Below are 27224 nucleotides of genomic sequence, written 5' to 3'. Positions count from 1 at the left end.
AGGGAAAAAAAAATCTAATGACAGATAACAGTAAAGTCCAAATCATAATTAAAAGTGGCCACCACCCCCCTTTTTTTTTTTTTGAGACTGAGTCTCGCTCTGTTGCCCAGGCTGGAGTGCAGTGATGCAATCTCGGCTCACTGCAAGCTCTGCCTCCCGGGTTCACGCCATTCTCCTGCCTCAGCCTCCTGGTAGCTGGGACTACAGGTGCCTGCCACCATGCCCGGCTAATTTTTTGTATTTTTAGTAGAGACAGGGTTTCACCGTGTTAGTCAGGAATGGTCTCGATCTCCTGACCTCGTGATTGGCCCGCCTCGGCCTCCCAAAGTGCTGGGATTACAGGCATGGGCCACCGCGCCCAGCCAAGTGGCCACCACCCTTGTGGTAGAACTCCCACTTGCAGGTGAAGCCAGAGTCCTGACCCTACTCTCTACCCTTTCCCACCCTTGTCGGCAGATCAGTGGCTCCCACAAAAGGGACTTACTCCCACGTGGTCCTCCGTTTGCAGCTATGGACGATCCACCCAGCATTGACCACACACTCCTCGACTCTCAGGTCCTTTCGTCCCCCTAAAGAGAGAATTAGATGCTCCTTTCCTGAGAGTGACCCCATTCTGGCCCAGTTGAGTGAAACATCTCAATGGTCTCTCTGTGGTTCCCCTAGGCCCCTGGTTTTGGTTTTGAGCTAAGTTATTTCAGGCTCTCTGGTCAACAGTCAATTAGGCACAGGTCCTTAGTGGCCCCTGATGGGCATGGATCGTGGAGAACTAGACTCCAATCCAAGATCAGGCAGCAGTGAGGAAACTCACATCAAAAGCACGCAGCAAAGGACTGCGACCGAAAGCAGTTTCTCCAGAACACCTTTTCTCACTCCTGTGCTTTCCTTCCAGGACTGGTCGGCCAACCCGCTGTTTGAAAGAAAGGACAATAAGAAAGAGGCCCTGTTAGACTTGGATGGAAGAATTGCCAACCTCAACAAGCGCTACACAGCAGTCAGGGATGCTGGAGTGAAGATCCAAGCCATGGTTGCAGTAAGGAAACACCCAGGAGGTTTTTTGAGAACCCACTTGCTTTTAGCAGGGAGGAGAGAGTAAACGCAGAGCTGGAGATTTCATAAAATTGATTAGTGACACATTTCTTGTAGTCACAGAAGTCTGTGATCTGGCTGGATGCAGTGGCTCTCACTTGTAATCCCAGCACTTTGGGAGGCTGAGTCGGGCGGATCACCTGATGTCAGGAGATCGAGACCAGCCTGACCAACGTGGTGAAACCCTGCCTTTACTAAAAATACAAAAATTAACCGGGCACGGTGGCACATGCCTGTAATCCCAGCTACTCGGGAGGCTGAGGCAGGAGAATCGCTTGACCCTGGGAGGCGGAGGTGGCAGTGAACCAAGATCGCACCACTGCACCCCAGCCTGGGTGAAAGAGTGAGACTATCTCAAAACAAAACAAAACCTATGATCTTTAATCTAAGTGAGCCTTATCTTTAGTAGACCACCCTTGCTGTACACTTCCAAGCCTGGTTCCTCTTGTGATGGGCCTGCCCTCTGCTAAGGGTACCAGAGCCCTCGCCCGGCACAACGTGGGTACGGCCAAGTAACGTCTTCATACTAGGTCCACAGATCTTGTCTTCCCAGGATGAGCTGCCGAGGGTGGGCACCGTGTGTTTATCGGTATCCCCCGTGGATTTCCCATCCATGAGTGTGGGCAGGGAATAGTAACATGGGAAGAGCGAGGACCATTCGAATGTGCACAGGGTGTATCACTACCTGCATATGTGAATGGGTAGAATGTGATAACGCACGCCTGCTTTGCTACCTTGGATGCCGGCTGGTCCTTCTTGCCAGTAGTCCCAACAGCATATGACTCTATGTCCCTACCAGCCTCCTGGGAGCCCCCATGGTTGGCACATTCAGTGGGAGAATGCAGAACAGTAGACTGGCATTCCTGGGTGCTTTGTCTGGAGTCCTGACATTGTATTGTAGGGGTTTTCATGTTCTCCTCACTTGGTAGTAATTTCACCCAGCTTGCATTTTAGTTTGTCTCTGAGGAGAATGTGAAAGGTGGAGCTTTGCATTGGCCTGTAAAAGAGAATATTCTCCCTTGAGCTCAAATAATGGCTGGGCGTAGTGGCTCACGCTGGTAGTCCCAGCACTTTGGGAGGCCGAGGTGGGTGGATCACTTGAGGTCAGGAGTTTGAGACCAGCCTGGCCAACATGGTGAAACCCCGTCTCTACTAAAAATACAAAAATTAGCCAGGTATAGTGGCAGGAACCTGTAATCCCAGCTACTTGGGAGGCTGAGGCAGGAGAATTGCTTGAACCTGGGAGGCGGAGGTTGCAGTGAACCAAGATTGCACCACTGCATTCCAGCCTGGGCGACGAGAGTGAGACTCCACCTCAGAAAAAAAAAAAAAAGTATTTTAGGGCAGTTTTTGGGGGGGTTTCCAGTGGATGGTGCAAATCAATGGTGTGGACTTTAATGATGAGTCACACCATCTAGACGGACCAGCAGGCCACACCCGGGCAGGCCACACCCAGGGGATGGGCCATTATTGGCTGTTCCTATTGTCACATCATTGCTCTAAAGATCATCACCCCAGGAAGTGACTTGACTGAACCAGAGTCTGTTGTGCCTCATTCCCAGTTCCCATCCCTCCCCTCCCTGCCACGGTGCCAGTAGCTCCCTCTGAATTAAAATGCTAAACTGCAAAAATGTTACTTGGAAGAGTTAACTGATTAGCTTGTTAACACTCTCAGAAGGGTTGGAAACAGAGCACAGGAGAGAGATTTGACTTAGGGTTAGGAAAGTTTCAGAGGGCAGGAGCATAGCAAGAGGGCAGGCGAGGAGGCAGGACTGGGCTGAGGTTGAGGCCAAGCAGCAGGGACAGGAGTCTAAGAGGGGCAGAGGCAACAAGCCAGCCTATTCTGTTCCCCAACTGTGATGAGATGGTGTTGCCTCTTGTGCACAACTCTGTCACCACGTATGGTTACTCTCATGACAGTCATTAGAGCCATTTCCTTTTATCTTACGCTGAAGTTATTTGAGCCCAAGTCTTCTCTCCCTTATTAGAATAGACCTGCCTGAGGGCATAGACTGAGTGGAAATAATCTTTGAGTTTCCCTGTAGCACTTAGTATCCTAGAGATTCATCCATCCATCCACCCAACCACCCATCATCCATCATCCATCCACTTACACATCTACCCACCGCATTCATCTGTCCACTCATCCACCCACCCCACCCACCCATCCACTCACTCACCCACCCACCCATCCGCTCACCCGCCCACCCCACCCACCCATCCGCTCACCCGCCCACCCCACCCACCCATCTGCTCACCCACCCCCCCACCCCACCCCCCCCACCCATGCCACCCACCCATCTACCCACCCACCCATCCACCCACCCACCCATCCACCCACCCATCCATCCACCCACCCATCCATCCACCCACCCACCCACTCATCCACCCATCCACCCACCAATCCACTCATCCAACTGTCCACTCATCCACCCCCCCACCCACCCATCCACTCACCCATCTACTCACACATCTGCCCACCCCATTCATCTGTTCACCCATCCATCTGTCCATCTACTCACACATCTCCCCACCCCATTCATCCATCCATGGACTCACACACCTATCCACTCCATTCATCTGTCCATTCACCCACCCCACTTATCCAGCCACGTACCCATCCATCCACTCAGTCACCCACCCAGTCACCCACCCACCCACCCAGTCACTCACCCACCCATCCATCTACCCACTTACCCATCCACCTACCCACTTACCCATCCACCTACCCACTTACCCATCCACCTACCCACTTACCTATCCACATACCCACCCACCCATCCATCCACCCACTCACCCGTCTACCAACCCCATCCATCCATCTATCCATCCACCCCATTCATCTGTCCATCCACCCACCCCATCCACTAATCCACCCATACAACCAGCCACCCACCCACCCAAACACCCACCAGCCCCTGCTCTGTGCTAGGCCTACTGCTGAGTGCTGGGGGTACAGTGGTGGAGAGGATGGTTAACCTTCACCTTCATGAATTTGGGCATCAAAAGGGCATGCAGACCAAAGACAAATCAAAGACAAATAAAATAATTCTGAGTGGCCCTCTGAGCCATGGTAGGCATAAATAACAGTTTGCTAGAGGAAACCCAACTAGAGATGGAGGATTCCTTTGGGAGGAAGGGACATTTGAGCTGAAATCAAAAAGATTGGAAGCCAGACCCAGCAAGAAAGTGAGGGAGCAGCCGTGCAAAGCCTCGAGTAGGAAGGAGGCCAGCACCTGCAAGATGCTCAAAGCAGCCTCGTGTGTCCGGCATGTGAACATGGACGGGCGGTCCAGAGAGGCACTAAACAGTGTGATCAAAGAGCAAGCACAGCCAGTGAAGTGAGGCCCAACTGTGCGCTTCTGTTTGCAGGAAAACGCAGAACTGTTCAGGGCAGACACACTGAGCCTGCCCTGGAAGGATTATGTCATCTACATTGACGACATGGTCTTAGATGAATTTGACCAGTTCATTCGCAAATCTCTGAATTTCCTAATGGACAACATGGTTATAGATGTAAGTTATCAACATAAGGTAATATATTTATGTATATGTATTCTTATCTGTTAGAATCTATAGTTTCTATTTTCTTGATGAACAGGCTATCATTTTATAAATAGACTTATTAAAATATATCTTACGCAATCTACTTGACCTGGTTTTAAACCTGGAAGTCCTGCATCCCAGAATCCCCTCAGTCCCAGGCACTCAGGACCACTGGTCACTTTAAATCTGCCATAACATAAATTGGCTGCAGAAAACCTCGAGAGACCTAAGAGGCTGGTCCTGCCTCACTGCCAGGTGAAGGAAAGTGGACACCGCTGCCCCCTACTCATGTGGATTGGGGGGAGGGTCTCCTGTCAGCAACAACAGCCACTCACCTACTCAATTATATACGGCTGAGTAGAAGGTAAACCAGTCAGCAAAGACGTTGTGCTGGTTAATCCCATGGAGGCATGCTTTCCATGGCAGTGGCCCCTTTCCTACCTGTATCTTCTTTTTATTTTATTTTTTTATTTTTTTGAGACAGAGTCCCGCTCTGCTGCCCAGGCTGGAATGCAGTAGCATGATCTCAGCTCACTGCAAACTCCACCTCCTGGGTTCAAACAATTCTCTACCTCAGCCTCCCAAGTAGCTGGGATTATAGGTGCCCACCACCACGCCTGGCTAATTTTTGTATTTTTAGTAGAGGCAAGGGCTCACCATCTTAGCCAGGCTGGTCTTGAACTCCTGACCTCATGATCCACCAACCTTGGCCTCCCAAAGTGCTGGGATTACAGGCGTGAACCACCGTGCCCAGCCCTGCATCTTTTTTGTTGTGATGGTTTCTAAATGATTTTGAGTACCGCCAGGAGGCCAAGATCAAAGGCTCCCCCAGGCTACCAACAACAAAGGAACATGGCAGTGTCGTGCCCTTGCACCGACCAGGGAGGGTGGATGGTGTTTGAGTCTGGCATATGGGTCTCAGAGGCCAGCTGGTAATCAGTCACAGACCCAAAATTCAGTTGACGTAAGTAGTCGTCACTACAGACTGTCCCAATGAAAAGCGTCTCAATGAAAACCATAAAGAAGTCCCAGTAACAAAGTGTTCTTCTCAAAGAGTTCCAGGGAGTCCTCCTACTTTGTGAGTAGCCTGGGGGCAGGAGCCGACCTGAGTCTTTAGAAAAGTCTGGTCACACAATTGACCGTTTGTCCCAATTAGCACCTCACTCAGATACAGATACAGCCCCCTCCTGCTCATAGACAAATTGGGGGGCTCAAAAGCCCATAACCCACAGGTCCAATGGGGACTCATTCGGGGGCAGATCAGTGGCCACAGTGTGATCTCACAGCCTGGTAGATCCTGGCCCACATTTTGAGAATCGTTAGTTTGGCAGGAAGAGCACTAGGGTTCTCAATCCCATCACTGTAAACCAGAGCAGCACCTGCAGCCCTGCAGCCTCACAGGGGCCTCCAGAACTCTGTAAACGGGGACTTCCAAGGGAGAGGGACAGGCAGGCTTGGCCAGCCCCTGCAGTACCTGCTTTGTGTGTTAGTGATTCATTTAGCCCCTGTAGTAACCCAGAACAATGGAAACAATGTCTCCATTCTTTTTTTTTTTTTTTTTTTTTTTTTTTGAGACAGAGTTTTGCTTTTGCCCAGGCTGGAGTTCAATGGCACAATCTCAGCTCATTGCAATCTCCGCCTCCTGGGTTCAAGCAATTCTCCTGCCTCAGCCTCCCGAGTAGCTGGGGTTACAGACACCCACCACCAGGCCCAGCTAATTATTTTGTATTTTTAGTAGAGACGGGGTTTCGCCATGTGGGCCAGGCTGGTCTCAAACTCCTGACCTCAGGTGATCCACCCGCCTTGGCCTCCCAAAGTGCTGGGATTACAGGCATGAGCCACTGCGCCTAGCCAACAATGTCTCCATTCTATAAAATATTTAGCCTCATTTTATATATTTGGGGAAACTGGGAGTTAAGTGACTCCCCAAGGCCTCACAGCTGGCAAATAGCAGGTGTGGGCTTTGAATCGAGGTCTGAGTTCTACCTGATCCTGCCCCTCCCCTTGCCCCAACCTGCACCTGCCTGCTTTTGGCCTTGTGGCTGTACATTTGGCTCTGTAGCGATTGCTCAAGGAGCGGGGTGCGCTGAGACACGAGCTCTCAGAAGCTTCCCAGATAAGTGGAAGGCAGTGACACATTGATGGTACGGAGTGGATGATCAGGGCACTGAGAATCATCCGATGGAAGACAGAGGTGTTGACCACTGCCAACCCCACCCCTGTTTCAGGAGAGTATCGCTCCCCTGTTTGAGATCCGCATGGAGCTGGACGAGGATGGGCTGACCTTCAACCCGACCCTGGAGGTGGGCTCAGATCGCGGCTTCCTGGCGCTGATCGAGGGCCTGGTCAACGACATCTACAACGTAGCCAGGCTCATCCCTCGGCTGGTCAAGGACAGGATGAACTACAAGGTCAGTCCTGGCCTCTTCTGGCTGTACACAGGGCCATCCATTGCTTTCCCCATTTGGTGTTGCTGCCCTAACTCGGCAAGGCTTGGCTGTTTACCTTTTTTTTTTTTCTTTCTTTCTTTTTTTTTTTTTTTTTTTTTTTTGAGACGAAGTCTCACTCTGTCGCCCAGGCTGGAGTGCAGTGGCGCGATCTTGGCTCACTGCAACCTCCGCCTCCTGGGTTCAAGCCATTCTCCTGCCTCAGCGTCCCGAGTAGCTGGGATTACAGGCACCCGCCACCACGCCTGGCTAATTTTTTTGTATTTTTTTTAGTAGAGACGGGGTTTCACTGTGTTAGCCAGGATGGTCTCGATCTCCTGAACTCATGATCCACCCGCCTCGGCCTCCCAAAGTGCTGGGATTACAGGCGTGAGCCACCGCGCCCGGCCCTGTTTACCTTTTAAATGACATCATGTGACCTCTAGGATGACATGGCCACTTCTCTCCCCACTCCCACATCTGTCGTCCTTCCCAAAGCAGCTTCTTCTCAGTCAACCTGCCTGGGTTTCATTCCCTCATCATTCCTCCAACCCCCCGACACGATGCCAAGAGGGTAACCTTTCCCAACTTCCTGACTGTTCACTTAGTCCTGTAATTTTTTTGAGACAAGGTCTCACTCTGTCACCCAGGCTGGAGTGCAGTGGTTCAATCTCGGCTGACTGCAGCCTCTGCCTCCCGGGCCCAACTGATCCTTCCGCCTCAGTCTCCCAAGTAGCTGGGATTATGAGCATGCATCACCAAGCCCAGCTTGGTGATGTAATTTTTTTTTGAGATGGGGTTTTGCCATGTTGTTGCCCAGGGTGGTCTTAAACTTCTTTATTTTTTTATTTTTTGAGACAGAGTCTTGCTCTGTCGCCCAGGCTGGAGTGCAGTAGCGTAATCTCAGCTGACTGCAACCTCCGCCTCCTGGGTTCAAGCGATTCTCCTGCCTCAGCCTCCTGAGTAGCTGGGACTACAGGTGCATGCCACCATGCCTGGCTAATTTTTCTTTTTTAATATATTTTTAGTAGAGATGGGGTTTCACCATGTTAGCCAGGATGGTCTCAATCTCCTGACCTTGTGATCCACCCACCTTGGCCTCCCAAAGTGCTGGGATTACAGGTGTGAGCCACCGTGCCCAGCCTCAGTCCTGTAATGTAAACACTGATTCTCCCAGTACTCAGGCAATTTGACAAATGTGCCTCCCACTGCCTTCTGAAATCATCTCTTCTAAACGCATCAAACAAGACACATGGAGAGCCTGGCCAGGCTCTGGGGTAGGAAGGACAAAAGTCATGGGAAATTCAGCTCCCCGCTTAAGGGAGGTTTGAGGTGGTGTGTTTGTCAAAGCACCTATTTGTATAGCAATAAAAAAAAAAATCTGAAAAGACTTAAGTGACCTAAATGTATGTGGAAGAGGGGAGTGGCTTGACCAATTCTGGCCCAAACACAGATTCTGTGAATTGTCACAATGAGCCAAGGATGGAAAGGTGTTGTGACAGGTTATTAGACATTTATCAAGTTACAGAACAATGTTTAGAATATGGTTTCATTTGCTTAAACAAGCAAAAATCTGGGTGAGTGCTTACCAGGAAGGGGAAAGAAGGGAGGGGAGAGGGATGTGGCTGCAGGCTTTTCCTGTCATGCATTTCTGCGTTGTTTGAATTGTAAAATAATGGACACGTATGATTTGTCATAACAAATATTTACAGCGAGATGAGCTGTCCTGTCCAGGAGGGAGGGATGTGCGTGTGCTCGTGTGTGTATGCGTGTGCTTGGATGCATATGTGCCCGTGTGCGTATTTGCATGTGTGGCGGGGAGGCATGCTTGTACAGAGGTGACACGAGGACACGAGTGAACAGCTAATGACCTGAGAAGGTCAAGGACAGCTCCCGAGAGGAGTGGGCGTGTGAGCGGATTCTGGAAGGGTGGGAGGAGGTTTCCATGCTGAGAAGATGGCTGTGATTTTAGGCCCAAGTGCAAGCAGCAAGCTGTTCCAGAGTTGAGAATAGAATTTGCCCCAGTTACGCAGACGCTAGGTTAGCACATGTCCTCAGAATCAGTGTGTCCCGGGTGTGCCCCTCCCACTGTCCCCAAAGCAGGCTGCTCTCGGGCACCCACGGTTGCTGCAGACAGAGCTGCTCCACCCCTGGGCTCTGCCAGCACACACACTCAGGCTGCCTTGCAGACACCCTGGGACGCTCAGGCAGAACATTCCAGAGCTGAAGGGCCTGTTGCCCGGGAGAAGGGTCCCTCAAAAGCCTGCTGGTCTAGCGGAGTCTTACCTGGTGCCAAGCTGTGGAAGACAATGAGAGAGTCAGGCATCTAGACTGCTGGGTCCCAGGGCCACTTCCCAGAGACCCAAGTACCCTAGCTTGGTGGCAGAGAGTACCCAAGGGATGCTTCCCATGGGTACCAGGGTGGCCAACCCAGAGGAGTTGGGGTCAGGACAAGGAGGAGATAGAATGTGGGCCCCAGGCTGCCACAGGGATCTAGAGAGCTGAGCTGCCCACAGGGGACACCAGCAAGGGGCAAAGACCCCAGGCAGCAGGCCTCACCTGCCTCTGGTATGCCAGGCTGCCACCAGCCCAGCCCAACTGGAACTTGGATCCCACCTGGGGAGATCCAAAGGAGTGCAGGGGATAATCTCGGCTGGAGAAGGTAGATGCCTGGAAGTTACCATACTGAAATCCAGAAGCACCTGCCTGTGCTCTGAACACTGCACTCCCCACCCTGAGCAGAAAGAGGGGCCATGAGGAGGGACAGGAGCCACATGTCAGGCACAGGCGAGCCTGTGGCTGAATTCTGAAGCACACACCAAATGCTTTCCTGCAGCTGCAAGGAGCTTCAGGCTTCTCTCCCCTGTGGCTTCTTTCCATCCACAACTTACATGCAGGGTGGCCTGGCCCAGCCCTAGGGCCAACCTTCCCCTTCCATCCCAGCCCCACTGACTTCACCTCCTCAATTACACCGTTTCCTCGTCCCACCCCTTACCAACGAGGTCCCCTGCACAGACAAGATCTCCATGCACATCTGGGTCCCAATGGGGCCTCTCTGCAGCTGTCATGTGGGCTCTGGGCTATAGGCCGTCTTCAGTTGTCTGGTACCTGACCCTGGGTGATTTAGGGCAGGGGAAATACTGGCTTGGTGTGAGAGTTGGGTAAAGGGGAGTGGTTGAGGGTCGGCTGGTTTGCATATGCATGCCCCCAGATGAGCCTTTTGCTATCTCAAAGAATTGCCTAGCCCTGGGAAAGGCAGGCTCTTCCTGGCCCATAAGGTTTTTTTATTTTATTTTTTTAAGATGTCAAAATTGGGCTGGGCGCATTGGCTCACGCCTGTAATCCCAACGCTTTGGGAGGCTGAGGCAGGTGGATCACCTGAGGTCAGGAGTTTGAGACCAGCCTGACCAACATGGTGAAACCCCGTCTCTAATAAAAATGCAAAAAATTAGCCAGGCATGGTGGTGGGAGCCTTTAATCCCAGCTATTTGGGAGGCTGAGGCAGGAGAATCGCTTGAACCTGGGAGGCAGAGGTTGTAGTGAGCTGAGATCGGGCCACTGCACTCCGGCCTGGGTGACAGAGCGAAACTCTGTCTCAAAAAAAATAAAATAATGTCAAAATTTCATAAGATACAGACAATAAAAATGTGATTAATACACACACCGACCACCTTGGGATTCTCCAGTCCTGTATATAAGCCAACGAGTTCTCTCTTTGCTTAACCAGTTTGGGTTGGGTTTTCTGTCATTGGCAACTATAAAGATCCATCTAGCGCTGGCCTCTCGTGCTCTCTACTCTAGCCACCGACAGTAGACTTCTTTTAGTTCCCCTAACACGCTGCCTCCTCCCACCACAGGGCCTTTGCACGGGCTTTGCTGTTGCCAGGAAAGCCGCTTCTCTTGCTCCTTGTCTACCCATCCATCAGCTTTCAGACCAATGGCCATTTCCTCGGGGCCATTCCCTGACCTGCTCCCCATTTCACCTGAAGCAAGGGGGAGGGCGGAGATGCTTTTTTCTGTGATTCTTTGATGAATGTCGGACCCCGTTCCTGGGCTGTACACTCCTTGCCTGTGTCCCCAGTATCTGTCCCAGCATGTGGTACACAGTGAGAGCCAGCTATTGAATGAATGAATCAATGTGTGAGTCATCTCGGGGTTCCCCAGACAAACGTCACACTTGGCATACCTTCCCATGGCAGAATATCGCAAATCGGCAAAGGTTCCTATTTCCTGTGGTGAGAGCTTGGGCCAGGCACAGTGGCACGTGCCTGTGGTCCCAGCTACTTGGGAGGCTGAGGCAGGAGGATCACTTGAGCCCAGGAGTTCTGGGCTGTAGTGTGCTATCCACTAAGTTTGGCATCAGTATGGTGACCTCCCAGGAGCGGGGGACCACCAGGTTGCCTAAAGAGGGGTGATCGGCCCAGGCTGGAAAAAGAGCAGGTCATCATGAGAGACTGGAAGCCCTTTCGCCAACAGAGAACCACTTCTCAAGGCCGAGAGGACAACACCTAAATTATGAACCAGGCAACATACTTCCCCTTTTTGCTTCTCCCCTGCCCCTTTCAGATGGACCTGGAAGATAACACAGACCTCATAGAGATGAGGGAGGAGGTGTCCAGCCTGGTCGTCAGTGCCATGAAGGAGGCCGAGGAGTACCAGGATTCCTTTGAGAGGTATTCCTGCCTCTGGACGGACAACCTCCAGGAGTTTATGAAGAATTTCCTGATATATGGGTGTGCAGTCACTGCAGAGGACTTGGACACCCGGACAGATGACACCATCCCCAAAACACCGCCCACCCTGGCTCAGTTCCAGGAGCAGGTGCGTGCAGACCTCACCCACCAGCCTCCTTGTCTCCAGAGTCTTCCAGGAGAGGATCACCAGGCTTGCTTTAAAACTTGGGTGAATTGTTTTAAGATGCAGGTTTCCAGGTAGGGCAAGGCAAACATCAGGAGATGACCACCATTGGAAAGGCAGTTTGTCACTTACAGTTCCCAAGAAGGGGGCATAGCACACCACACAGGCCTGCACGGGGTGGTAGCATCAGGGTCAGTCAGGAGGCAGAGGGAGCTGGGGAAAATGTGGGGGAAATAAAGAGCCTTTATTGTGGCTTCCAGGGAAGGAATGGGCAGAGGTCACAGGTTTAGGGTTGGCAAGTTTGAATAATTTCAGCAGGCTCTAGGCTATAGGGGCTGTCTGGTACCTGACCTCAGGGAGATGAGGGCTGAGGGCTAGTGGGTAGCAGCCCAGAAGGTAAAACCCTGTGAGAGCCCCATCAAGGGGATGGTCGGAGGTGTGGGCTCCGGGTTGGCTCATTTGCATATGAAACCACACCCCCAGGTGAATTGTTTGTTGTCTCTGGAAATTGACTAGGCCTGGGAGGGGTCGTCCATGGGCAAGGCCCCAGATGTCAGAGCATGAAGAACACAGAAAATCACACCTGTCAGTAATAACCTCAAATGTAAATGGATTCAATTCCCCACTTAAAAGATATAGACTGTCTGAATGGATTAAGGTAACCCCAATATATGCTGCTTAGAAGAAACTCACTTCACCTGTAAAGACAGATTGAATGCAAAAGAATAGAAAAAGAGATTCCACACAAACAGAAACCAAGAACAAGTAGGAATAACTATAGTTACATCAGATAAGACAGACTTTATGTCGGCCGGGCGTGGTGGCTCACGCCTGTAATACCAGCACTTTGGGAGGCCGAGGCGGTTGGATCGTGAGGTCAGGAGATCGAGACCATCCTGGCTAACACGGTGAAACCCCATCTCTACTGAAAATACAAAAAATTAGCTGGGCGTGGTGGCAGGCGCCTGTAGTTCCAGCTACTCGGGAGGCTGAGGCAAGAGAATGGTGTGAACCCAGGAGGCGGAGCTTGCAGTGAGCCAAGATCGTGCCCCTGCACTCCAGCCTGGTGACAGAGTGAGACTCCATCTCAAAAAAAAAAAAAAAAAAGACAGACTTTATGTCAAAAACAGTAAAACGAGACCAAGAAGGTCACTATGTAATGACAAAAGGATCAACTCAGCGAGAGGATTTAACAATTCTACATATCTATGCACCCAGCACCAGAGCACCCAGATATATAAAGCAAACAGTGGTAGATCTAAAGGGAGAAACCCCAGTACAGTAACAGTTAGGGATTTCAACACCCTGCTCTCAGCATCGGACAGATCATCTAGACAGAAAATCAGCAAAGAAACATTGGAGTTAAACTGCACTTTAGATCACAGGGACCAACAGACAGCTACAGAACACTTTACCCAACAGCTGCAGAAAGAATGCATAAAATAAGAAAACATAGTTAATGCACAAACCTCTAGCTCTGTTCCCAATGCACAGTGAGAAAGAGGGCCCCGTGGGCAAGGGTGACCCATGCCCAGGGGTACATTCTGTAGCACAGGGTTGGGGCAGCAGGAGGAGTGACAGAGGCCTCAGGTAGAAGGATGAGCTAGGGATGCCCTTTAGGAGCCTGTGATCTGGTTCACCTCTTGAAGCTTCTGTCCTACCCAGCTTCAGAAGTCCTGCTGCCATGACCCGTTCTGCCCCTTTCTGATGGACTGGCACCTTCTGGGGCTAGACTCTGGGGCTGGAAGGAACAATAACTTGGAATGAGGGCCCCCATGTGTCCCATACTACCCTTTGCTGACCCTGGCCCCAGAGTGGCCGGCAGGTGAGCAGCGCAGGTGCAGTGCAGGAAGGCCCTAGACTGAGGCCCTGTGATGACGCCCCCCCTAGGCTTGCAGGCTATGACAGGCCGCCGGTGGCCGTGTTTTCCAGATCGACTCCTACGAGAAGCTGTATGAGGAGGTGTCCAAGTGCGAGAACACCAAGGTGTTCCACGGCTGGCTGCAGTGCGACTGCCGCCCCTTCAAGCAGGCCCTGCTCAGCACAATCCGGCGCTGGGGCTTCATGTTCAAGCGGCACCTGAGCAACCACGTCACCAACAGGTGGGTCCCCAGCCATGTAGTTGGCGAGCCCAAGGAATGTGCAGAGCACCAGGGAGTGGCCTTCCACTTGAGTGGGTGGCATTTGTCAGGTGCTTCCTCTGGGGTAGCAGGGGGTGGAGGCTGGGCTTTAAGGCCAACTACCCCACCAAGCGTGAGCAGAAAGGTGTCACCAGGCTGCGAGCAAACATTATCCCTCCTCCAAACCCGGTGTACCGAGCACCTGCTCTGTCCGGGTGCCAGATGCGGAGGAAACCTGAAGTCTTTCAGGGAAGGCTGGCGCTGAACAAACAGACCGGCAGCTGTGGGATTATAGGTGGCCATCAGGGCCATGATGGGCACAGTGCCAGGAGAGAGCGTTGCCTGGCTGAATTCCATCCGGGAGGCTAGTGAAGGCCTCTGGGATGTGGCCGTAGCCTGGGACTCGAGGATGGGCTTGAGCTAAGTTGCTGAGGCTTGGGGTGATGTCTGGGCAGGGGCTGAGTGAGCTGGAGGGATCCAAGGTGGGCAGGGGCGCTCCCTCCCCACCTGGGGCCTTCAGTGATGGCCAGTTGACCTCACCGCGGTCGTCCCCCTCTCATGGGGCTCCGTACCATCAAGGGTGGGCCCAAGAGGGGCTGGGCCCACACAAATGGTCCCCTTGTCCCTTAGCCTGGCTGACCTGGAAACCTTCATGAAAGTCGCCAGAATGGGCTTGACCAAGCCCCTCAAGGAGGGGGACTATGACGGGCTTGTGGAGGTGATGGGGCACCTGATGAAAGTCAAGGAGAGGCAAGCGGCCACCGACAACATGTTTGAGCCCCTGAAGCAAACCATCGAGCTGCTCAAGACCTACGGGGAGGAGATGCCAGAGGAGATCCACCTGAAGCTGCAGGTACGTGGTGGGTGGGTGTGGCTGCGTCCAGGTGAGCAGGGAGAAGACTGCGGGAGGCACCACCAAAGGAAGAGCCATCCCAGCCGCGACCATGGACCAGCCCATCACACGCAACCACGGGGGACGCTGTGGGCTAGATCCCCTCTGGACATCAGATCCCCATGGAAAAGGGAGGCGCAGGGAGGAGGTTTCTGGGGGACAGGAGACCCTGGGGACTGCCTCCACGGTGAGGCCAGTGCTTCCTCTGTTCCATTGGTGTTTTGTTGGATTAAAAATGCCTTCATTGTAATCCCAGCACTTTGGGAGAGGGTGGGAGGATGGAGAGGGTGTGTCCTAGAGCTGCCTCCCAGCCACGTCTAGGTGTGGCCACCGAGGAGACCCCGCTCCCTCATCTCTTGAGTCTGGCCTGGAGTTTCCAACTCCTCCCAGCCCGTCCACCCCTCCTCCCTCCCTCTCCCCTTCTCTGTGTCCAGCCACAGACAGGGCCCACTCTCCTGTCTTATGCACCGACTCCAGACAGTGCCCAAGACCCCACAGCCCTGGGGGTGACAAGAGGGAGGGGCCCCGGCCTGGGCAACACAGGAAAACCCTGTCTCTCTAAAAAATTTAAAAAATTAGCCAGGCATGGTGGCGCACACCTGTAATCCCAGCTGCTCAGGAGGTGGGAGGATCAGTTGAGCCCAGGAAGTCAAGGCTGCAGTGATGTATGATTGTACCACTGGACTCCAGCCTGGGTGACAGAGCCAAGACCCTGTGTCAAAAGAAAAAAAATAAAAGGACTGAGCAGGTTCTCAGCCGTCCCACCCTGAGGTGCTCCAAGCCACACACGTGGCAACTGGGGTAGTAAAAATGCAGACAGAAACCACAGAGCCAGCAACCATAGAAGAAATAGAGAAGTCTCCACTGCAGGCAAAAAGTTCATGGGCTGGGATTTTTTTTTTTCTTTAAAATATTTTATGGCCCGGTGTGGTGGCTCATGCCTGTAATTTCAGCACTTTGGGAGGCCGAGGCGGGCAGATTACTTGAGCCAAGGAGTTCAAGACCAGCCTGGGCAACATGGCAAAATCCCATCTCTACTAAAAATTTAAAAATTAGCCAGGCGTGGTGGCAGGTGCCTGTAATCCTAGCTGCTCAGGAGGTTGAGGCATGAGAATCACTTGAACCCAGAAGGCGGAGGTTGTGGTGAGCCAAGATAGCTCCACTGCACTACAGCCTCAGCAATAGAGTGAGACTCTGTCTCAAAAATGAATAAATAATAATTAAATATTTACAACTATAGTATTTACCCAAGTGTGGGGAACTTGGGAAATACCAAAATTCATCTGATTGTTGCAGCCATTCTGGAAATGACAACATTATAGAGCTGGAGAATAGCTTAGCCGTCCCCAGGAGCAGGATTGTGGTGGAGGGATAGAAAGGGAATTCCTCTGTTGTAATGGACAATCCATATCTTGATTGTGGTGGTGTTTGCACAAATCCATATGTGGGATAAAATTGCATGGGAGACCACACCCACACCCACAAATGGATTCAGGTTTAAAAACATGATGAAAGGTGAGTACATTCTCTGGCCTAGTTAACAGACACACCAATGTCGATGTCCTAGTTCGCCATTAAGGAGGGTGGTTTTTGTTTTCGTTTTTTTGAGACAGAGTCCCACTCTGTCACCCAGGCTGGAGTGCAGTGGTACCGTCTTGGCTCACTGTAGCCTCTGCCTTCCTAGTCCAAGTGATCATCCCAGCTCAGCCTCCTGAGTAGCTGGGACTACAGGGCCCATGTCATCACGCCCAGCTAAAATGTTTTTGTGTTTTTTGTAGAGATGGGGTCTCACTTTGTTGCCCAGGCTGGTCTCGAACTCCTGGGCTCAAGTGATCCTTCCACCTCAGCCTCCCAAAGTGCTGAGATTACAGGTGTGAGCCACCGTGCCGGCCCCTGCACTGTTTTTGCAGCTTCTTACCAGTCTCTAATTATTTCACAATAGAAGGTTTAAGAAAAGAAACGAGAAAGGAGCCCTCCTCTGCCTTTGCTTCCCGCAGGAGCTGCTGGAGCACTGGACAAATACCAAGAAACTGGCCATTCAGGTGAAGCAGACCGTGGCACCACTCCAGGCCAACGAGGTCAGCATCCTGCGGCGGAAATGCCAGCAATTCGAGGTATTGTACCTGGGGCAGGGTGGCGGGATTTCCGGGGAGCAGCGTGGGGCTCACACAGGGCCCTGCGGCATACAGGGTGGGGCCACCCTTGGGGCAGGTGGCTGCCCCGTGACTCTCTGTACTTTGCACTCTTCTCTCGCAGCTCAAGCAACATGAGTTCAGGGAGAGGTTCAGGCGCGAGGCCCCGTTCTCCTTCAGCGACCCCAACCCCTACAAGTCCCTGAATAAGGTATTTTTGCTCAAGGGTGAGATCGGGGTAAGTCTGGGAACCCCACTGCTTTCTTTTCTCAAGTAGTTATTCTTTCAAGTCCAGAAACATGGTCTCCGCCGGACTGACCTTGGGGCCGTGCACGAGTGCTCTTATGTGTATGCATGCGCATACGTGTGCGAGCACATGCATGGGTGTGTACGTGAACATGCAAACCGAGCAGCCCCCCAGACCACACGGTGTCCCCTCTGTGTCTCACAGCCCAGAGCATGGCTCCAGGCCCACGGCTCAGGCCCCTTAACACCCAGTGTGACCCACAGTCCCTTAGCCTGACTCCGCCCCCTAATCTCCACTCTGTTCACATTCAGCCGCTTCCTGTCCCCTGGGCTTAATACTCACCTGCCATCCCTCCCTGCCTCCTGCCTCTCCTGACCCACCACATCGGGCAGCAGCCAGGCTTCACTCGTGTTCCCACTCTGTTCCCACTGTCCAAGTTCATGGTCACGTCCAGTGCACAAATTCACACAGCCCTGGACCTGGTAGCCCACTCAAGCTCAGGCCCAGGGGGGCCCTTGTCAGTTCCTCTTTGCTCCCAGTAGTACGGTGCCCAGGTACTGCTGGGTCGGCCCCACCTGCACCTCCGCCTCACAGGCTCTAGCAAATGTGAACCCCAGGGTCCTCAGGGTTGCCTCACTCTTCCCCTCCCTGAGCTTCGGCTCTTTGGCCTCCAGCTCCAATCCGACCCTCCCTCATGGCCGTTTCCTCATGTCGCATTCCTCAAGCCACGATGGAGATGCAGCCATTCTCTCCCTAGGGCCCCGGGCTGGATTTTCTGGAAAGATTTGGGGTGAGGGGTGCCCCATGCCCATCCAAGGGGAGCTGTGGAGCTCCAGCTGGTGACCAGAGCAGGCGGTCCCTGCGTGTCCATGTGTGTGCACACGCTCCGAGCCCACCTTTGCCACAGCCTGCCTGTTACGTGTCCATGCAAACACACCCACTAACACCAGGTGCTACGACGGCCAACTCTTAGTCATGGGATTTGAGAGGACACTACGGATTTTTCCTCTTTGCTTATCTGAATTATCTCATTTTCAAAGCATTACTTAAGTCATTTTTAATAAGATAAAAATATAATATGAAAGTTGAAGAAATGCTGGGAAATCAGGAACTCTCAGGAGGAAATGAGGCATTTACCATGCCCATTGGGAGTCGGTCCCCACGCTGGGGTGGGTAGAGGTCACCCGCCCTCCCCTGCAGGCAGGACCCAGGAGGCCTTGGGGGATGGAGGGCTCTGTCCTCCCTCCGGGTGGGACACCGTTGTATTGACACCTCCTCCCAGAAGGTTTATCAGGGAGGGCACACTGGAGAGACGGGCAGAACGTCGGGGAGTGGGGTGGGGCGCCGCTGAGGGTAGGTAGCCCTACTGACGGCCCCCTCGCTGCCCCTAGCAACAAAAGAGCATCTCTGCCATGGAAGGCATCATGGAGGCGCTGTCCAAGTCCGGGGGCCTGTTCGAGGTCCCCGTCCCAGACTACAAGCAGCTCAAGGCCTGCCACCGGGAGGTCCGCCTGCTGAAGGAGCTCTGGGACATGGTTGTTGTGGTGAGTGCAGGGCACGCCGCGTGGGTGGGGCCCGGGGTTCTGCAGGGAGCTGCCCCCGGCAACAAGAGGGTGGGGCCCGGGATTCTGCAGGGAGCTGCCCCCGGCAACAAGAGGGCAGGCTCTGGGCACCCTTTGGTTGTAAGAATGTGACAAGAAGGTTTCTGGTGTTGGGTGGAGGCATCCGAAGGGCCCTGAGATCGCGAGGTGGGGTCCCTGCGCTAAAGCAGATATGTTCACCTCTCTCTGTATGTGGGTGGGGGCTCGCCTCTGACTGCCCCCCTCTCTTTTTTCCCTCCCTTCGTCTTTTTCCTCCTCCTCTAGTTCTCTCTCACATCTCACCTTTTTTAAAGAAATTTTTTTAAGTAAGGAATACCACTTCGTCTGTTCAAGGTGCTCTAACAAAATCCCATAAACTCGGTGGCTCATAAGCAACAAACATTTCATTCCTCACCGTTCTGGAGGCTGGGAAGTCCACAGTCAAGGCAGATGTAATGTCTGGTGAGGACGCACTTTGTGGCTCATAGACAGCCCCCTCTCACTGCATCCTCACATGGCGGAAGTGGAGCAGGCCGGGGCTGAGAAATCGCTCCAGGGTCCCTTTTATAAGAGCATGAATCAGGCCCGGTGTGGTGGCTCATGCCTGTAATCCCAGCACTTTGGGAGGCCGAGGCAGGTGGATCACCTGAGGTCAGAAGTTTGAGAACAGCCTAGCCAACATGATGAAACCCCGTCTCTACAAAAAATATGAAATTTAACTGGGTGTGGTGGTGTGCACCTGTAATCCCAGCTACTCGGGAAGCTGAGGTAGAAGAATTGCTTGAACCTGGGAGGCAGAGGTTGCAGTGAGCCAAGATCGTGCCACTGCACTCCAGCCTGGGCGATAGAGTGAGACTCCATCTCAAAAAATAAACACATAAATAAGAGCACAAATCACATTCCTGAGGACCACGCCCCAATGACCTCATCACCTCCCAAAGGCTCTGCCTCCTAATACGAGGTAAGGATTTCAACAGAGGAATTTTGGGGGGAATATTCAGACCATCAGAGGCTCAATCTATGAGAAAGATTTTGTGGTTTCATTTGTATTTCCTACTGACTAACGATGCCAGCATATTTTCTTTTTTAAAAAGTATTTTTATTTATTTTTGAGACAAGGTCCTGCTCTGTCGCCCAGGCTGGGGTGCAGTGGCACGATCTCAGCTGACTGCAACCTCTGCCTCCTGGGCTCGAGCAATCCTCCTGCCTCAGCCTCGCAAGTAACTGGGACTACAGGCTTGTGCCACTACGTCTAGCTAATTTTTACATTTCTATGTAGAGATGGAATCTTGCTGTGTTGCCCAGGCTGGTGTTGAACTTCTGGGCTCAAGCGATCCATCCGTCTCAGCCTTCTAAAGTGCTGGTATTACAGGCATCAGCCTCCAGTATCTTCTCATGGGCTTATTTGACATCTATATATCCTCCTTGGTGAACTGCATATTCATGTCTTTTATCCATTTTCTAGTTGACTTTTTTTTTCCAATTGACTTTTTTTAAGTTTTTTTAATCCAGTTATTCATATACAGTCTCTTGTAAAAATAAAATACAATAAAAACAAACTGAAAAGGAGAGGCAGGGTAAAACTGAAAAAGGAGGCCAGGTGGGGTGGCTCATGCCTGTAATCCCAGCACTTTGGGAGGCCAAGGCAGGTGGATCACCTGAAGCCAGGAGTTCAAGAGCAGCCTGGCCAACATGGTGAAACCCTGTCTCTACTAAAAATACAAAAATTACTTGGTCATGGTGGCAGGTGCCTGTAATCTCAGCTACTCGGGAGGCGGAGGTTGCAGTGAGCCAAGATCTCGCCATCACACTCCAGCCTGGGGGACAGAGTGAGACTCCATCTCAAATAAATAGAAAAAGGAGGCTAGGTGTAGTGGCTCATGCCTATAATCCCAGCACTTTGGGAGGCCGAGGCAGGTGGATCACTTGAGTTCAGGAGTTCAAGACCAGACTGGGCAACATAGCAAGACCCCTGTTTCTACTAAAAATACAAAAAATTAGCTGGGCGTGGTGGTGTGCACTTGTGATCCCAGCTACTCAGGAGGCTGAGGTGAGAGGACCACTTGAGCCCAGGAGGTGGAGGCTACAGTGAGCTATGATGGAGCCACTGCACTCCAGCCTGGGCTATAAGAGTGAAACCCCATCTCAAAAAAAAAAAAAGAAAAAGGAAAGAAAGGAAGAATTTAATGCTTTTCCTCAGTGTCTTCCTTGGTCTCCTCTTTACCAAAAGAGCTTCTAGCTTTTCCACCACTTTTTCGGCATTATTGTTTTTGCCTGGTCCTTTCTTTTGTCTCTCTTTGATGTCTTTTTTGCATTCTCTGAACTTTGGAATTTCCGTGCATGCTCAGCATTCAGGAAGCAGCCGGCCAGCAGCTCTGGCCTGGGCACTCATGGGTGAAGTCGGCGTGGGTGTTGCAGACCCAGGTCCAGTGGCTGCCTGCATTGGGCTTCAGCTCCAACATGGGTGTGACTTAGGGGCTGGCAGATCTTCAGGGTCTTGTCCCTCCTCGTGAGGCCCCTTTCTCCTTGTGCTTCAGGAGCTTGACGTTGCCAGTGCCTCCACCCTTCCATTCCAGAAGATTGTTCCCTGAAACAAATCAGAATAGTTTCACTCACATATTAAAAAGTCCCTCTTCCTCTAGCATTTTAATTTCTTGCTCAGGAATAGAAACTATTGGCTCATACTGAGGGTCCTGGTTGGACTTGTCTGCATTCTCAGTGGAGGTACTGTGGTTCTCGTGAGCGTCCTCGGTAGCCGCCATGGTGGCCGTGGCTCGGCTCAGCTGGGCTGGGTTCTCCACAGCCACTGGGAGCTCCTTCCCTCTGCAGCCAGCACCTTCCTCCTGCCCGGCAACCAAAACTAAGTTTTTTACTGTTAAATTTTGAGCGTTCTTTATATGTTCTAGAATCTAGCTATTTGTCAGGTTGTGATTGCGAGTAATTTCTCCTAGTCTGTAACTTGTCTTTTCGTTCTCTTAACAGGGTATTTCGCTGAGCAAGAGTTTTAGTATAATTTTGGTTTTGAGGCGGAGTCTCACTCTGTCGCCCAGGCTGGAGTACAGTGGCACGATCTCAACTCACTGCAACCTCTGTCTCCTGGGTTCAAGGATTCTCTTGCCTCAGCCTCCCGAGCAGCTGGGATTACAGGCGCACGCCACCACACTTGGCTAATTTTTGTATTTTTAGGAGAGATGGGGTTTCATCACGTTGACCAGGCTGGTCTCTAATTCCTAAGCTCAGGCAATCCGCCCGCCTTGGCCTCCCAAAGTGCTAGGATTATAGGTGTGAGCCACCATGCCCGGCCAGTTTTAGTATAATCTTCAAAGTTTTTAATATGAAACTTGGGTATAATCCATTTTATCAATTTTTCCTTTCATAGATTATGAACTCTTTTCCTAGATCCTAAAGATTTTCTCCTATGCTTTTATAGTTTTCTGCTTTCTGTTTGTCTATGAGCCATTTTGAGTTAATTTTTGTATAAGGAGTGAGGTTTATTGGGTTAAGGTTCATTTATTATTTTTGTTTGTTTATGGATGTCTAATTGCTCCAGCACTGTTTGTAGACAAGTCGGTCCCTCCATTAAAAAAAATTTTTTTTCTTTGAGATGGAGTGTCGCTCTTGTCACCCAGGCTGGAGTGCTGTGGTGCGATCTTGGCTCACTGCAACCTCCACCTCCCCGGTTCAAGCGGTTCTCCTGCCTCAGCCTGCTGAGTAGCTGGGATTACAGACACACACCACTCCACCCAGCTAATTTTTGTATTTTCAGTAGAGATGGGGTTTCGCCCTGTTGGCCAGGCTGGTCTTGAACTCATGACCTCAAGCGATCCACCTGCCTCAGCCTCCCAAAGTACTGGGATTACAGGCGTGAGCCACAGCGCCTGGCCCCGCTCCATTTAATTTATTTTGCATCTTTGTCAAAAGTCAGTTGGGCACCTTAGACTGCTGCTGTTGATGGGTTCTGTGCTCTGTTCCATTGGTCTTCGTGTCTGTCCCTCCATGATACTGCACAGTCTTGATTCCTAGAGCAATCAAGTAAGGTTTGTTATCAGAGCGATTCCTCCCACTTTATCCTTTTTTGTCAAGATTGGTTTGCTCTTCTAGGACTTGTACTTTTCCATATAAATTTTAGAATAAGCTTGTTATGCTTATAAAAAAAATAAAACCTTACTGGGGTTTTTATAGGAATTGCATTAAAACTATTAATCAATTTGGAGAGAACTGACATGTTGACTCTGTCTCTCAGTCCATAACATAATGTATCTCTCCATTTATTTGGCTCTTCTTTGATTTTTTTGTGATTTCATTTTGTTATAGCATTTAAGATCCTATACATGTTTTGTTACATTTATACCTCATATGTCTTTGCTTTTCTTTTTAGAAGTGATTGCATTAATAAGTGGCATTGCGTCTTAAATTTTGGTTTGCACATGTTTGTTTGGGTATATACAAATGTGAATAATTTTTATGTGTTTGTTTTTATCTTGTGGCCTTGCTAAACTCACTTACTAGTTCTAGGATGGCTTTTTTAGACTCCTTAGGGATTTTGTACATAGACAATAATGTCATCTGCAAATAGGAACAGTTTTATTTTTCCTTTCCATTCTGTATGTATTTTACTTCTCTTTCTTGCCTTATTGCAGTGGCCTGAACTTCCAGTACTCTGTTGAATAAGAGTGGTGAGTTCACACATCCTTGCATTGTTCCCAATCTAAGAGGAAAACCACTTTGCCATTATGTATATTAGCTGTAAGTTTTCAAATTGAGGAAATTCTATTCCTTTTTTTTTCATTCATCATGAACAGGTGTTAGATCTTGTCAAATTTTTTTGTGTTTACTGATATGATTGATTTTTGTTTAGTCTGCTAAGATAATGGATTACACTGACTTTTTTTTCTTGAAGCAGAGTTTCGTTCTATCGCCCAGGCCTGGAGTGCAGTGGTGTGATTTTGGCTCACTGCAACCTCTGCCTCCTGGGTTCAAGCGATTCTCCCACCTCAGCCTCCTGAGTAGCTGGGATTACAGGCGCCCACCACCACACCCAGCTAATTTTTTTGTATTTTTAATAGAGACGGGGTTTCACTATGTTGGTCAGGCAGGTCTCAAACTCCTGACCGCAGGTGATCCACCCACCTCAGCCTCCCAAAGTGCTGGGATTACAGGCGTGAGCCACCGGGCCCGGCCATTTCCATGAGATTTTTAGTTACAAATTCAATTTCTTTAATGGCCATACAGGCTTGTTCACGTTGGTCTGTTTCAAATTTGTGAAAATCTTGGTAGTGAATTTTGGTAGCTTGTGGTTTTTGAGGAATTGGTTTATTTCTTCTAAATTGTTTAATTCAAGCAAGCATAAAGTTGTTTATACTAGTTCCATACTATCCTCTAGATGGCTGCAAGCTCAGCAGTGGTATCTTCTATTTCATTCCTAGTGTTGGTGACTTATGTCTTCACTCTTCATCTTTGTCGGTCATAATAGAGGTTTATAAACTTTATTGATTTTTCAAAGAACAAGATTTTTGTTTAACTTTTGTGCTGTTTTATTTTAAACTTCATCAGTTTCTGATCTTTATTATTTTGTTCCTTCCTTTGCTTTGGGTTTATCTTGCTCATTTTCTAGTTTATTGAGGTAGAAACTTGGATTATTGATTTGAGACCTTTTCTCTTTTCTAAAGGAAACACTTTGTGCTATAAAATGTCCCTCTCTACATTAGCTGCGTCCCACGTATTTTGATATTACATTCAGTTCTGTGTGTTTTTAAATTTCTTTTGAGGCTTCCTCTTTGACCCATGGATGATTTAGAAGTATATTTTACATTTCTTTTTTTTTTTTTTTTTTTTTTTTTTGAGACGGAGTCTCACTCTTTTGCCCAGGCCAGACTGCAGTGGCGCTATCTTGGCTCACTGTAAGCTCCACCTCCTGGGTTCATGCCATTCTCCTGCCTCAGCCTCCCGAGTATCTGGGACTACAGGTGCCCGCCACCACGCCCGGCTAATTTTTTGTATTTTTAGTAGAGACGGGGTTTCACCATGTTAGCCAGGATGGTCTCGATCTCCTGACCTTGTGATCAGCCCACTTCGGCTTCCCAAAGTGCTGGGATTACAGGCGTGAGCCACCGCGCCTGGCCTATATTTTAAATTTCTAAGTGTTTAGAGATTTTCCTGTTTCCTTTCTATTATTGATTTCTAGTTTGATTCCATTATGGTCAAAGAACACACTGTATATAACTTTCATTATTTTAAATGTATTAAGCTTTATTTTATGGATCAGGATACAGTCTGTCTGGGGGAATGTCCCACGGGCACTTGAACAGAATGCGTATTCTGCTTCTGTTGGGCGGAGTGTCTTATACGTGTCAATTAGATCCTGTCAGTTGGTTGTGTTGTTCTGTCCTTTTATAGTCTTGCTAATTTTCTGTCTAGCAATTCCATAAACTGCTGAGAGTGGGGTGCTGAAATCTCTCCAACTATAATTATAGATGTGTTTATTTCTCCTTTCAGCTCCATCAGTTTTTGCTTTGTGTATTTTGAGGCTCTGTTGCTTGGTGTGTACAGATTTGGGATTATTGTCTTCTTATAGGTTGACCCTTTTTCCTATTATATAATGTTCCTTTTGTCTGTAGGAATTTTCTTTGCTCTAAAGTTGGCTTGCTCTGATACTAGTATAGCTACTTCTGTTTTTTCTATTGTTTTTGACTAGTGTTCGTTCTGATAGATCTTTCTCCATTTTTAAACTTTCAAGCTACCTATATTTTTGTATTTGAACTGAGTTTCTTATATACAGCATATGATTGGGTCATGTTTTTTCGTCCGCTCTGCCAGTCTCTGGCTTTTGATTGATCTATTTAGACCATTTTGCATTTAAGGTAATTATTGTCATGTTACAGCCTATGTCTGCCATTTTGTTTTCTGTTTGTTCCCTTTGTTTCTTATTCCTCTGACTCTCTTTTAACATTTTTAGGATCCATCCTGATTTATTTAGAGTGATTCTGAACATAGCGCTTTATATAGTTTTCTTAGTGGCTGTTTGACAGTCACTGATATCAACATTTTGTCACTTTGGTGTGTAGAAACCTCACTTCCATTTAGATCTCTTTGCCCTCACCTCTGCCCCTCTTAACTATAACACAACTGTCTTATGTATTTCCTCAATATATGAGCAATCTTCCATGGTCTTGTTTGTTGTGATATGTCCAAGGTTGTTCAGTTGTAAGAGGGAGAAGCTGGAAGTGACAGGGCTGCTCCATCTTGGCAGAACTGAAAGAACTGACAACTTTTTAAAGAATGCCAGCAGGCTTTTTGTTTGAGTCAGATGCTAAGACAGCCCTGAAGAAATGGGAATTTGGGTAGGTTGTGGAGGGGGTGATATTCAGGGAGAAGAAGAGGCAATTCGGGTGCCTGGGAATTTGCCAAACAAGGGCAGTCTGGATCATGTCTCTGTAGGCTGCCATGTGGCCTCCTAGGCAGCAGAAAGATAAGGACAGGCCAAGTCTCAGTGTGTGAAGGGAGGCTGGACTCCAAGCACAGGGCCTCTTTTTCCCAAGTATTTCTTCTTCTGTGTGTGTGCATATATTGGTTTCTGCCATTCTGTCTCCTCTTCACTCATCGGTTTTCAAAAATAGTTGAACTCTTTCCTCTTTTACTTTTTTGAATGAACTTTTTTCAAATACGGCCTGGTGCGGTGGCTCACGCCTGTCATCCCAGCACTTTGGGAGGTCAAGGTGGGCGGATCACTTGAGGCCGGGAGTTTGAGACCGGTCTGGCCAACATGGTGAAACCCCATCTCTACTAAAAATATAAAAATTAGCTGGGTGTGGTGACATGTGCCTGTAGTCCCAGCTACTGGGGAGGCTGAGGCAGGAGGATCACTTGAACCCAGGAGGTGGAGGTTGCAGTGAGCTGAGATCACGTCACTGTACTCCAGCCTGGGCGACAGAGTGAGTGAGACTCTGTCTCAAAAACAAAAGAATCATTTGTCAAATCTTCCTCCCCTCCAAAAGGAAGCTATTATGACTTTAAATGGAGTTGAATTAACTCATTTGAGGAAAATTAATCTCTTGGCAGTATTCCATGTCCCCATACAAGAGCGTGCTCTGTCTCTTCTTTTATTCAATTTTTTAAATACATTATAGTAAATGTCTTCATGCTGACCATACCGAGTCTACATATTTCTTACACAGGGGGAGAAACATGTTTGGAGACACAGGCTTTATTACAGCCAGGCCTTAACAGAAGGTTAAATTGAAGGCCTCTTGATACTTTTTCAACAATTAACTGATTTTGAGTCTCTCTCTCTCTCTTTTTTTTTTTTTTTTTTTTTTTTTTTTTTGAGATGGAGTCTCGC

General features: G+C 49.8%; 1 protein-coding gene and 1 pseudogene across 2 annotated transcripts in view; one reads left to right on the top strand and one right to left on the bottom strand.

Moving 5' to 3' along the window:
- Positions 1–27224, top strand: part of DNAH17 (dynein axonemal heavy chain 17) — a 150057-nt gene that overhangs the window by 32795 nt on the left and 90038 nt on the right. For both annotated transcript variants that reach the window (XM_057300355.2, XM_008971540.4), the window contains exons 17-25: positions 890–1030; positions 4459–4602; positions 6861–7043; positions 11625–11879; positions 13848–14017; positions 14666–14888; positions 16925–17041; positions 17184–17270; positions 18698–18850. In XM_057300355.2, the coding sequence (XP_057156338.2) occupies positions 890–1030; positions 4459–4602; positions 6861–7043; positions 11625–11879; positions 13848–14017; positions 14666–14888; positions 16925–17041; positions 17184–17270; positions 18698–18850 (1473 nt within the window). The remainder of the gene's footprint in view (positions 1–889; positions 1031–4458; positions 4603–6860; positions 7044–11624; positions 11880–13847; positions 14018–14665; positions 14889–16924; positions 17042–17183; positions 17271–18697; positions 18851–27224) is intronic.
- On the bottom strand, positions 19802–21648 carry LOC129394487 (ran-specific GTPase-activating protein-like; annotated as a pseudogene).

Source organism: Pan paniscus, chromosome 19 (genome assembly GCF_029289425.2).
Source record: "Pan paniscus chromosome 19, NHGRI_mPanPan1-v2.0_pri, whole genome shotgun sequence".
Lineage (NCBI taxonomy): Eukaryota > Metazoa > Chordata > Mammalia > Primates > Hominidae > Pan > Pan paniscus.
Note: the sequence above shows the minus strand (reverse complement) of the source record. Positions and strands in the feature narration are given on the sequence as shown.